Source organism: Parasteatoda tepidariorum, chromosome 2 (assembly GCF_982258835.1).
Source record: "Parasteatoda tepidariorum strain Cologne lab strain chromosome 2, Ptep-v5.0, whole genome shotgun sequence".
Lineage (NCBI taxonomy): Eukaryota > Metazoa > Arthropoda > Arachnida > Araneae > Theridiidae > Parasteatoda > Parasteatoda tepidariorum.
Genome location: NC_141756.1, coordinates 57,769,623 through 57,784,122, shown reverse-complemented (window position 1 = coordinate 57,784,122; position 14,500 = coordinate 57,769,623). Strand labels below are relative to the sequence as shown.

The 14,500-nt window shown below is 26.5% G+C and overlaps 1 protein-coding gene across 6 annotated transcripts in view; it reads right to left on the bottom strand.

The window, feature by feature from the left end:
• Positions 1-14,500, bottom strand: part of LOC107446303 (fat-like cadherin-related tumor suppressor homolog) — a 456,785-nt gene that overhangs the window by 30,167 nt on the left and 412,118 nt on the right. For 5 of the 6 annotated variants that reach the window (XM_087157390.1, XM_087157391.1, XM_087157389.1 and 2 more), the window contains 8 exons: positions 12,906-13,729; positions 11,412-11,577; positions 10,030-10,251; positions 8,148-8,171; positions 5,648-6,271; positions 4,308-4,610; positions 3,310-3,518; positions 1,647-1,791 (listed from right to left, as the gene is read on the bottom strand). In XM_087157390.1, coding sequence (XP_087013516.1) covers positions 1,647-1,791; positions 3,310-3,518; positions 4,308-4,610; positions 5,648-6,271; positions 8,148-8,171; positions 10,030-10,251; positions 11,412-11,577; positions 12,906-13,729 — 2,517 coding nt within the window. The remainder of the gene's footprint in view (positions 1-1,646; positions 1,792-3,309; positions 3,519-4,307; positions 4,611-5,647; positions 6,272-8,147; positions 8,172-10,029; positions 10,252-11,411; positions 11,578-12,905; positions 13,730-14,500) is intronic. The other variant, XM_087157393.1, reaches the window with a different exon arrangement.

The window sequence follows — 14,500 nt, the reverse complement described above, 5'->3', positions numbered from 1 at the left end:
TGTTGATTTCAATACTTTATAAGGGGCCAGGGTAGATAAATAATCAACAAAAGGCACATTGAAAGAAAACAATAGCTCACTGTCTGAAATTACATTATTATGCAAAATAATATATTCTGATAAACTGACTTGGTTGTAAGAACTACAGAGGTACCAACTTTCCAAACTAATTATCAATAAACTTCCTATCAGTAAATATATAGTAATTAGAAGTACAATAACATAGAAAAATACAGTTATCATTTATGGAATTCAAATTAGTGCAATTTTAAGGTGTATATGCACTGAATTCTATATAGATACATAATATTAATAAAATTATGAATAAATTCATTATAAAATTAAAAAAAATATTTAGATAAAAGCTTTAAATTAAAAATTATACAACATTAATACTTTATATTTCATTGTAACATGATAAAATTAAATTGGTTAATTGGAATTAATGTTAATAGTTTTTGGTAGAGTTAGAACTAGCCCCATTTTAGCGATTTTCATTTGAACCACTAAAAATTTTTGGGTTACAGTATTTTTGATTTCAGTTAACATTCATTTTGCTTTTCTATAGGGAGCAATAAGGATTATTAGGAATAAGTTTTAAAATAGCTAGTCAAGTGGGAAAATATGGGATTTTTTAAAAAAAATTTCTTGTTTTTATCAAATAATTTACGTTGTTTATAGAATTGCTTGAGTAGGAAAAATTACAGTAAATTAGTTGCAAACAACAAAATTTCCTAAGTTTAGACAGTTAAGAAAAAAAAACTTTTTTTAAAAAACAGACTATAAACTAAATTCTCAAAATCTGTAAAATTTATCACTCAACTGCAAGACCTTAATCTTGAGTATGAAGTTGTAACAATTGCGGATAAATCATAATTGTTGGCAACTTTGGTTATACAAGAATTAAATTTGTCTGAGAACTACATAAGATCATTAACATTATAAATTAACAATCATGCATAGAAAAAATAATGAGTAAAAGAAAGTATAACTACATTTGGTGCTGATTTTATAAACGAGTTCACATACCTGCCAACTCTTCCGGTTTTTCCGGAAGATTTTATTTTCATATTTAAAGTGGTAGTAAACAAATACTATTTTTTCTTTTATAAACTAAATTTTTAAATGATTTTGATTACCACTATTCTTACAAAAATTAAGCACATATATTAATATGCATTACTATCATGGTTGTCATCTTAAGTTTTCTCAAATACAACGCATTTGTTTGCTAAAAATTGAAGTTTTAATTCCATTTTAATACCACTGGGAAAAATGATAACGGAAGGGATTAAAAGTTGGCAGGTATGAGTTCATCTTTAAGGATATAAAAATTACGGCAAACAAAATTCCCACTATTTATAGAAATTACATAGCTGTTATACACAATTTTCAGAAATATGGCACACATTAAAAAAAAAAATGAATGATTATCCAAAAATAAAGTATGATCATGATTTTAGTTATAATTAGCTATTTTGAAAACAATTACAAATCCATCACTTGGTTAGTGTAGTTAAAGCTTAAAGTAAACAAGCACTATGGCTGAAAAATGTAAATGAATTTATTATACAATCATAATCACTAAAACAACATATTTTCTATAAACTCTCACAACTTGTTGAACAATAAGTAATTTTAATTACCATGCCCAGTTGCCGCCTTTCTGATGTAAACTTCTCCAGTATCATGAGTAATTCCAAATAATTCAGATATGACACTATTATTAGATTTATATAAAGAGTAATCAATAGCTGCGGAAAAACTTTCATCATTATCAGTAGCATGAATCTAAAGAAAAAATATAATTACATTAAGGAAGAGGTTTAAGAATAGAAATAATTTGTTACTACACATATTTAAAAACACTCAATAATTTATATTTAAATTTTACTGATAAAAGGGTATGCAATATAATGTAAAATTATATTAAATGTTATTTAAGTAATATTTGAACAAAATTAATATTATATTTATTAGTGTTGCAGAAAGCATGTTCATTAGAATAGTTTTTGATTTCTATATGATAAAACTATTTTCAAACTCATCAATTTCCTTATGTAAATTTAATGCATTTGAATACATTATCAAACCAAATGAGAAAAAAATTCATCAACTTTAATTTGAATTTCATAATAATGCAAGTATTCTATAAAGATTTAAAATTAATATTCCAACTTTAGTATAATATCAAACTAATTTCAAACTTACAAAAATGATTGGCAGAACTATACAACACTTAATATTGCCTGAAACATTTTATTTGTGTGTTTTTTTTCTAACAATATCATTAAAGTAGGCATTTATTCTATGATGAGCAAAATTAGGACACTGCTCAAAGAAAAAAAAAAAACTTTTATTTTATTTTGGCACAATATACTAAGAGACTCATGATGACTTGGAATATTATTGAGGTCACGTAAATGTCTGCGACATTTCAGGGATAGGTTATGCGAAATGATACTTTAAAACTTTAAGGTGAATATGAAACTAACAATTTTGTAATCTCATCTATAATTTTTCTTAAACAAACAAAATGTCTAAGTACATAGAATAAATCAAAGGAGAGGAAAACTTATAAAGGTAATAAATGGAATTTTTCAAACATTACATGCATTAAACAAAAAAGGAAACAACAGAGAAGATTAATGGGACATGGCTGGTTAATAACAGCAACAAAATTAAAAATAAATATTTTATTAATAAAATATTAAACCATGTCTAAGGTATTTTTTAAGATTAAAGCCACTCTTGAATTATATTTTAAAAATAACTGAGATATTGGTTCTTTCAAATATCAATTTTATAATCTGGAAAATATATGTTTTACAAGTAAAGTACATATATAGATGCATGTTATGTACAGAATTTTGCAGAACAAATAAAAAAATTTTTTTTTCATGCATCATATGAAAATGATACAAAAATATGAGATGCAAAAATTCTCTCAATAACAGTTGAAATACTAATATAGTTGACAATTTATGACCAAATAATGATGTTTGAGCCTCAGTATTACATCATGTACAGATTAATTAATTTTCAAAACGCAAGTAATAAATAAGAATAAATCTCTCAACAATAGTTTAAATATTCTTTATACTAATATAATTTCAAATAATATAGTTTAAATTACTGCTTCCCATCATACATTTATTAATTTGCTTAATATTCAAAACATAAGTAATAGATAAGAATTTCAACTGTGCAAATCTTAGACAGTAATAATTGCAATATGACATTTAATTTTAATTAAATGCTATATGACAAAAAATAATTACATTAATACATTTCACTACAATTAATTACCTTCAGAATAGTTGTTCCGATGGTCATATTTACAGGAATGGTAACTGTATATTCAGAAACTGAGAACTGAGGCATGTTGTCATTCTCATCAGTAATAGTAACCCTAACAATAGCATAACCGCATCTTCCACCGGAATCAACAGCTGAAATTACCAACTCAAAAAGTTTTTTCTGCTCTCGATCAATTGATGAAGTTGTAAATACTTCACCTATAGAAAAAAATAGTGATAATGATAAATAAAATGAAAAAGTTGACAATAAAAAATAAGCCGAGCAAGAGATCAAATGTATGTTATTCATAGTATTTCAGAATCAAAAATTTGTTTAATCTAAAATAATCCAAATTAATATAAAAATCACAGGGTGTTTAGCAAAAGGCCGACAGTTTTCAAAATTAAAAAACTCAGAAAAAAAGTACAATAGAGGAATGAAACAAAGGCATGTTTATTGCGAAATCTGGAAAAATAGAAATGTTGAAACTTAATTACCTTGCCAATAGCAATGAATGATCTGAGAGATCAGTTCTAGCATTAATGTACCGGAGCTTTGCGTACTGAATTAGGAAGTTTAAACTATATATTCTTTTGAACATCACCTATTTCTGATTCTAGAATATCACTGCTTAAACTGCAATCTTACAGATTTTTTTTTTTTTTTTTTTTGTTCTAAGAAACCTGTACAGTTTGGAATTTGTAATGGTGAAAGCATACAAACTGTTGCCATAGGTAAAGAATTCTGCTAAGCTACACAAGTAGCCCATTTCAATCACCAATAACAAATATTGGGACTTCATACAAAATCTGCACCATTACTTAATATTAAATATACCAAATACAAACTGAATTGATGAAGGAAAAGTATATTTTAAAAGTCTCATTATATGGAAACAAATAGGAGAATAATATTATTAGAGCATATGTAACTTAAACTTCATACATGCACAATTGATATCCAAAAATGAAATATTTACATAAAATGTTAGAATACATATCTCGTACCAGAATGTGGATTGATTTTAAATAGCTTCTGGTGATTCTTTTCAATCTTGTAAACAAACTGCCCATAGCTGCCAATATCTTCATCAATTGCAGATACAGTTGTTATAACTTTGCCAGCTGGTACATTTTCTGGAAGAGCTACAGGATAGACATTATGTGAAAAGTGTGGAGAGTGATTATTAGCTCCTTCTATAGTGACATAAACACTTGCATACGAAGAATGAACTCCATCTGTAACTGACACGTTTAGAATATAGCTTTTTTCAAAGTTGAACTGGTGCAGGTTGGACATAGTTATTATTCCTGAAAGAGATACAATGTACATAACTTTAACTAGTCTAAGAAAAAACATATTGTTAAACTTAGTTGCAATAGCATACAAAGAAATTACAGGAATAAATAAGAGATTAAAGAAACACTTTTTTTGTCAAAGTTCTAATTTAAAGAAAAAGTTTTTATACAATTAGGCACAAAATTTTATTTTGAAATTATAGTAAATTAAACATTCTTTGAATAATTGATATAAACATAACAATACGTAAATAAGATATAAATATTGATGTAACATATATGGGAAAAGGCAATGACCATAACTAAATTAATAAACATTTATTAACATCAGGGCAGAATACAAATCAATTAACACAAAAGAAGAGGCCGTCTGCCTCGTCAGCCTTCAATCACATTCCCAGTGCGGGAAGAACAAGAATGCCCATCTAACTACATTTAGTTAAAGGGTTAGGAAGTCTGCAATGGGATTTGTGATGTGCACAAGGATGTGCATGTGCATAAAGTGGTGAATACACTTCCTACACATAGATGTATAAGCAATGACAAAACATAATTGTTGATATAAAAGATAAATTGTAAAACGAATTTTATAAAACAAAATTCAAATGTTTAAATGAATAAAAATACAATGAATAAAATACATTATTAAACAAGATAAGTGAAACATAAAAAACTTCGACAATAAGGTCAGATGTTTAGAGTTAAATTATTTTTAGATTGAAAAATATCACCTTAGTTCAAAAAGTATCCTGAACTCTCTGGCTACAGAAAAATTAATATAATTTTCGATAAATTCTCCGGGAAATAAGCCATACTTTATTTATGAGGCAGCAATTATAGTACGTAAAATGCTATCTGAATTGTTGGTAGATATATCATTATATAAATTGGAAAACAATATTTAAATTACTTAATCAAAGAGAAAAAAATTAAATTTCATAACATTAGGAATATGTTTACTTATTCAAAATGCACAACAATAATTTAGAAAAATTGCAAAAAAATAATATAAAAAACTATATTTAATCTTTTGTTTTAAAAATACTTGCCTGTTTGTCGATTAATAGTAAATGACTGCAGCTCATTCCCTTCTATGATAGTGTACTGCAGTTTAGACTGATCAGACTCATCTGGGTCAGAAGCCATTACCATCGTAATAAATTGACCACGTTTGACTTCTTGGTTAACTACACATTTATAATGCTTGTGATCAAACTCTGGAGGATTGTCATTCATATCCGCCACTCCAACCCAGACATGAGCAGTTGAGCTGAGGCTTGGATGGCCGCCATCTGTTGCCATGACAGTAAAGTAGTGTTCCCTCTTTGTCTCGTGATCTAGTGGTTGCTTGATGGTAATTGTTCCATCAAATGTATCAATATTGAAGTGGGAAGAAGCATTACCCACAATATGATATTGGATATGTTGAGTTGCCTTTGTATCACGATCTGTTGCACGAACTTGAAGAACAGATGTTCCAAATGGCAAAGCTTCAGAGACAGTTGTGTTGTAAGATGGCAGGTCAAACATAGGTGGGTTGTCATTTACATCTTCAACATCAATGATTACTTGTATGTCAGTGTAGATTCCACTTACAGCATCTGTGGCTCTTAATGTGAGAATGTATTTGGGAGTGGTTTCAAAATCCAAATCTTCTACAGCATAAAACACACCTGAAACATTTTTTTAAAATAATGAACAGAGAAAATGATTCGTAGTAAAATTTAATTTTCTATATAAATTAATTTCAAGTGTTTCAAACATGAAATTTTTTCCCTTTAATGAAGGAATTATACACTAATCTATTTATAAATAGAAAGATGGAAAGAGACAAAATTCAACCTACCATATACCGTATTTTTGTCATATCGATGACTTTTCATCAAGTGTTATGAGATATATACATAAACATCCTTAACAATCAATAATTAACTCAATAGGGAATATCAATAAAGAATTATACATTTTACAGAACTTGAAAAAGTACTATCTTTTTCTAACAACTGTTATCTATCTGATGCTAAAAAAAAATGTATTGCGCTAATAAATATTTCTGAAATTAAAAATATAATAATAATAACTTTGAGCAAATATTATCGATTTAAAGAAAACTATATTTCAGCTTTCAGATGTATAGGTAAAAAGAAAACAAACTAAAGCTTACAAGTAATATAATTTAATGTATATTAATTGTGTGTTACACATTTATTTATAAGCAATCATTGTTAAAATATTTTGCTACAAGAGATTTATTATAAATTTTCTTTCTAATCTTGGAAAGAAGTTGACAGTAGAAAAATAAAAACAACAAATTGTGGAAATTATTTTTATCATAACTGAGGTGTTAGAAAGGGAGAAAAATTCAAATAGTAACACAGTAAAAAAAAAATTTCACAAGTCTCTTTAAAATAAAAAAGAAATACAATAAAAAATTCCATTCCATTTTCTTTAGGACAGATCATTTATTAGAACAAAAATATGTTTGCACTAGATTAAAAAGTTATTTATTAGTTATTTTTGAGATTGAAAATGCAAAGATAGACAAAATTTATAAATACACCCTATCCTGGACTCACCACAAAAAATTTTAAATTATAATAAGGAAACTAAAACACCATGGTGAAGAAATACTAGAGCATTTAAAATTATTAGTTTTATTTTAGTTCATACTTATATAACATTAAAATGAGATTTATATTAATAATAAGAGAAAATAATATACTATCTTACAATAAATATATTTAAAGTTCATTTGAGGGTTATTATTATTATTAATAAAATGAATTAAAAACGCCTTTTAAAAATTTTTTAAGGTAAGTCATAATGTTACTTTTTATAGAGTGAGCCCCCCCCCCCTATCACAGGATTTACGAAGGTGTTATACATGCCACTGAAACTTATAATTAATTACAAGCCTTTTCTGAAGTGTTTCAAGTGCATTTAAAAACAATGATTGGCTGACTGTGTTAAATTAAAACGGAAAGTTAGAAACCTGAATTAGGAGTATGATTGTCAACTGTTTCTTAATTTTAGTATTTCATATTTAATAAATAAAAAATTAGTTAAACGAATAATTCTATAAAATTATTTACTTTCACATTATGAAAAACTCCAGGATAAAAAGTGATAAACTACAAGTCATAAAAATAAATTCAGATTAAGTACTACAAATCTCAGGAAAGAGACTTGAGTGAAAACCCGAAATTATTACAAAGCAGTTCAGTCTTGTAAGAAATAGTGAAGTATCTGTGATGGGAAAACCTATCTCTAAACTATAATTATGTAGGTTTGCTATTTTTAACCCCTGAGGTATTCATAAAATAAAGCAGACATTTTGAATAAATTAGAGCAAAAATAATTCAGTTTATAAAGTCACATAAATTGACCTTCAAAATTTTTTAAAACAATAGAGTATAAATTTTCTAAACTTATAAAATTTTTTAACAGATTATTTTTGAAAAAATAAAGAAAATTTATATAGTTTTTATAAATTAAAAGTACAACACCACACACACAGATTGCATGCAAAATTAAAATATTTATACTTACAGGGTTCAGACAAGTACCTTTGCTCTAAATATTGGAACAGGAAAAGAATGTTTGAATTAAAAATAAGAAGCAAAATTAATATAAGCTTTGAAAAATTAATATAACAGCAAAGAAAAGAAAATCTTATTAAAAATAGCAAACGAAAATTATAATGCAACCTATCACCAAGCTAATAACAATAAATTACAGTAAAAACGAGCTTTGCACCATGAAAAGTTAAATTAGAGTAAGACATATAAATTATTTAGTAATAGTTATTTATTAGCCGAATAAAAAAAAGGTACTTCCATCACCTGACTATTTAAAAAAAAACTTAGTAAAAATATTTATTTATAGCCATATATAAATAAAGATCCATAATAAAGAGATTAAGATTGTTTTTTTTTTCATACATAAAAGTTTCTTACTCTGTTGGGTTTCAGTCGAATGACTCAAGCAATAGGCTACTTTAATCCTGTATAACTTTTTTTTTAGAAATAATATATACTAATATATTTTTGGTATTGAGATTAATTTATAAAAAGAAATTCAGTTGGCTTATTACCTAAAAATAATTTGATTTTTAAGGCAATTTTTTTTGATGGAAAGGTGGGTGGCTTTTTTTTCTTCGAAATTTCACTAACTTTAAAGAATTAGTCATAAAGTTGAACTTCTGCGCTTATAAATAAAAATGAACTTAGTGACAAATGAACAAATGCATAAGAGAAAATATCTTCACTGCGTCAGCCTCTCTTCTGGGCCCAATGCAAACCTTTACTGTTAGCAGGGCAGCCAACTACTATGCTTTTTTCTAAATATTTTTAAGAGTTATTCAAAACTAAAGCTTTCAGAATTTTTGGTAATCTTTGGAACATTTTAAAAGTATCACTATGAGAGAAGTGGAACAAAGTGGCACTTCGTGTAAACCTATGATTATTTACTTGTAATGGTGTATAAAATAACCTTAAATCGTAACACCATCGTAAATAGAATCACCAAAAGTTATTAAAACGTTAACTTAACTACCTCAGAAGAAATTTTCCAAGAAAGCATCAAAAGTTGACAGTGTAAGCCACAAAACCTCTTTATTTGTATTTTTTTCTTTATTTCCTGAAGTAATCAACAGGCGTCTAAGCAAATCATAGGTGAGAAAATTTGAGAATTTGGTGAGAATGATAGTTACTAAGGCCTTATAAAAGGTTAAAGATAAAGATTTCAATTCATTAAGATTTTTGTGGTAAAATGTCTTTAAACATAAATTATAATGTGAAAAGAAATCTTAATTGCTGTCTAAGATAAAACAAATAATGAACACTAAATACATTTTTTTTTTATACATCTCATTTCAATTTGGATTGCTCGTAAGATTTTCAACTATGTCATTTAATTACATAGATAAAATAATAAAAATCAAATTATTGTTGCAATTTCTATTAACCATTTAATACAGAGGACTGTATTTTCTTTATTACTAGGACTTGTAAGTAAACTCGTAAGAGTGGAAATAAATGCCCATTTGGGGAAACAATATTAATTGCAAAAGAAATTGCCTTTAAATCTATTTAAGTTTTTATTTTCTTTTTTAAAGCAAATATATGCACAATTAATAAATTCAGATAAAAATAGAATATCTGTATTAAAATTAATTGCAAAGCTTATTTTTATAGAAATAAATATAATATTCAACTAATACAATTAAAATTTTGCAAACAAAAAACTAAAAAAATGCAGGGATAAAATTAAGATATAAATAATTGCAATATAAAATTTTTTAAAGTAACCATAAGAAAATAATAATGAATATATTAAGCCTCACTAAATTTCTCTTCAAATTTGTACTAACATATATAAAAAAAATCAAAATGCACTAATTTAGAAACAAAACTGTGCATTTTATTCCAACCTGTATTGAAATCTAATCGTAAATCTTCTTTTCTATTCCCAGAAACTAGACTGTAAATTAATTGTTTTCCACTCGGATTATTGGCAGTTGCTGTTAAAAGAGGTGATCCTGTCGGAAGATTTTCTGATACTGTGACTTGATAAATTTGTTGGGCAAATACTGGCATATCATGACTTATAACTTGAATCGGAAGTTTGACACGAGAGCTTAAAGCGGGATTTCCTATAAAAATGAAAATTGAAAATTTTTTTTTTAACTGTTACACATACTACATTATTAATTTACTTACATAATAATCATAATATTATCATTAATTATTATTTTTCACATTATATCAGTACATTATTTTAATATTTAACATAAATTATGATTCAATACTTTCATAGCAGAATTCTCTGAAAATGCAAAAAACATCATTATAAGTCAAGAATTTTAAATCTACACCGGAGACCTTCAATATTTCAATATAAAATAAACTGCTATAGAAAAGTCGCATTGTTGGTGCATAAAATCTATAAGCGAATTTTTTTAACTATTTGATTTAAAAATTTTAATCAGATTTGAGTCAATTTTGCTAATCAGAATCAATCGATTTTGATATTGTTTGACTTAGTAAAGAAGCTGAGAAAGAAATGGGGTAATTAGGACCATATGCTTTCAGACAATAATCTTTAATATACACAAATAAAGTAGGGAAAAAAAAACACACCACATAACCGATTCATCTTTACTACAAAAATTTACTTTGAGAGTTTAAATCATTTCGTATCAACATGTAACACAGCATAGCCTTAAAAGATTATTTGAATTTTTCTCAATATTTTTATTTAGCAACTATTTAAAGGTTCTGGAAATAAAATATACACATAAAACTTTCTTGAACAATTTTTTTCTTCATTTTTTTAACTTTAGTAAAAATTGCACTTGACCATATATTTATTTCATTTGATATTTTATTGTTTCTGCAAACTGAATTTATCAATATATATATTTATTTTTTAATAACCAAGCAGAAAAATATTAACTATGCATTAGTTAAAAATATTTTGATGGAAAAATTTAAGCTTTTTTAGACAACTAAATCTATTGATGATATTTATCGCTTTTTTCTAAAATAAGTTTAAATTATACAAATTAAAGTAGTAGAATAAAAACTTAAAAAGAATAGAAATATTTTAAAATAAATTTTGCTTTAAAAATGCATCAAAATTAATTAAAAAAAAGCATTAAAGTTTCACAAAAAAGAGTTAATGTTAAAAATTAATTTATTTCAGTTAACAAAATGGAATTTTGATAGGGTTTATTTATACTATTTAATTACAACACTTATGTTGATGCATAATTAAAAACAAAAATACTGTTCCTGAAATTATCTATATTACCTTTATCTCTAGCTTCTACGATTAATTCGTAGTTATTGGAAGTAAGAGGTTGCTTCAAAAATATTTCTCCACTTTTATAATCAATTCGAAATAATCTTTTATCACCATCTAAAATTTCAAATACGACTTCACCATTGGAACCAGAGTCATAATCCACTGCTTTAATCTAATAAAGATAAGGGATAAACATAAGTAAAGGGATAAACATTTTTATTAATCTGTTCAATAAATTAAAAAATTAACACATTTTAAGGGATATTAACATTTGTATTAACAGAAATCTTTCAACAAAAAATAAGCACCTTTTAAGCACCTAAAAAAATATTTTAAGCACTATATACATTAACAAAATGCAAAATAGTTTTCAAAGACTTTACATGATCATGATAAAATAACTAGTTTCTGATAAAGAACTCTTTTCTTGATTATATTAGCTACCATAAAAAGATCGAGAGATTATTTGGTTCGATTTCAGAGGGTGGAAAATGAAGCATGAAATTGAGAATATCTTGAAAAATGCAGCAGAGTTGCACATGAGAGTGCAAGAATCTCTCCAAATCCAGCTCAGTAGAGGCACATGCGGACTTCCAAGTATTTCATTAAACATGTAAAATGATTGGTGCTTTCATACGCTACAGACCGACGTCATGCCGAAATGCATTGCCTTTGAATGAATTGTAAAAATGTTGAATAGAACAATGTGAAAACCAAGCTTTTGCATAATACATGGCGAAAATTGACAGGGATGAGAAAAAAAATCTCATTTTCGAAAAGGAAAAATTAAGCACTTTTTAAAAACACCCAATAAAAAAGCACCTGTAAGAGCTTTTAAAAAAAGAAAATAAGCACTTTTTAAAAAAGGCTATGCACCATGATTAATAATAAATTTTTAAATTATTTTTTTATTGAAGATATGAGTGCAAGAAAATTAAAACAAAAAGCAGGGAAACTCACATAAAAATTTGATTCATTATGAATTTTGTTGAAAATTAAAAATAATTTTTTCTTTTAATATAATTCTTTATAAAAAAATCTCAAAAAGACAGTTTGAACTACAAATAAAAAGTTTTTCTAATAAAAATTGGAAAGGAGTTATCAAACACAAGGAGATCATAAAATAATGTATCGAACACAAACTAATTTGGTAAACATTAAAACACAAAGAAAATAATGAGCAAATATTAAAATTACCTTAATTAAAGGTACATATCTTTAATGAAAGTATTTACTTAAAATTTATTCACGTGAGCCAAACATCAAGTAACCTCACTTGATCTAAACATCAAGTAACCTCACTTGATCTAAACATCAAGTAACCTCACTTGATCCAAATATCAAGAGCCCAGGCTAAATTATAATAAAGTCTCCCTTCTTGCTTAATAACTTATAGACTCTGGAAAGTCTCCAACTTCACATTAAATTTTTTTTAATCTAATGCTTCTAAAATCAAATTAAGAGCAAGAAAAATTTAATACTATAAAATATTTATCTTACCTTAAAAACTGAGAAATCAACAGGAGAATCAACCGGGACAACAGCATAATAGGGTAATCCAATAAAAAATGGAGCATTGTCATTAATATCAACAACAGAAACTTCTACAAGAACATGAGCATATTTTGATATTTCCCTGCCTTCATTCCTTACTTCTACGACTAAAGTATAAAAGCTTTCTGCCTCTCTGTCAAATAAACGACCCGTAGAACGTATCACGCCAGTTGTTTCACCAATTTTGAACATATCAGTAGGGTTCAATATATGGAAAGTAAGGTGTTCATTGAGCTCAGTACCTAAAGGTGTTATGATGGCTACAGTACTAATTTCAGTAGAATTCTCTGGAACTTTTGCAAAGTACTTTTCCTCACTGAACTGCAAGCCACTCTGCTGGCTCTCTTGTACTTTGATCACAACTTTTGTGCTTGTTTCGAATTCCCCATCAGATGCAGCCACAACGAGAGTGTACTTTCTGGCTAATCCATCTGGATCTCTAACAGATATATCTCCAGTTGTGCTATTAATTAAAAATTTCTTTTCTGCATTTCCAGAAATAATACTGTATTTAATTATGCTGAAAGAGTCTGCATCAGTTGCTATCACATTTATCACATGAACACCTTTGTATGTCGGCAGAAGAAGAATGGCAGTGTAGTAGTTTTCTGCGAACATAGGAGGGCAGTCATTGATGTCTATCACAGATATTAATACTTTAGCAGGCACTTCAGCAGTTAGGTGTGGTTTTCCCATGTCCCAAGCTTGAACAGTAAATGAAAAGAATGACTTTTTCTCATGATCAAAACTTGTGGCAGTTCGAATTGCACCTATAATGAATAAATGAGAAAACTGCTTTAAGAAATATTAAGTTCAATGTGTTATTTTCACAATTTGTTTCATTAAATATGAGAAGAGAAACTAGTACCAGTTGTAAGTTATTACTGCTTCAGTATATCCAGTGATACAAGCAAAAATAAAATGAAAAATTTAAAAATTAACTTAAGAGTTAGTACATAATAACAATTATAAGATTCAGTTATGGGAACACCCAGAAATAAAATTTTTCTAATCAATTTTAACAGCACCATACCGAAATAAATAAAAAGAACATTTGACGTAGATACTAATTTAGTTTAATATAAAAGTTAATTAAATGAATATTAGTAAAGCTGAAATTTTTTACAATTAATTTGAATGAAAGAAAATAGATAAAGAAGAGATTTATTTTTGATTAATAATGTATTAATATGAATAAATGAAATTATACAAAGCAAGAATATTTTTAAAACTACACACACATACATATATTAATTATATTTTAAAGAATATATATATGCTACATATTTAATTATATTCTTATATCTATGGTTATACATATTAAAAAACATGTTTTTTTTTTACATTTATAAAATAATTTTTAGAAATTAAACATCTCTATTGCTCTTCCAAAATTAAATTGCTGATGCTGCCTTGTGAACTTCTAAACACTTTTATTAAGCTAATTTCATATCACACAGTCAATATACCAGTCACACAGTTTACATTTCAGTCATAATAATCAAATAAAAAAACATTTAAAAAAGTAGTTTTAAAAACAT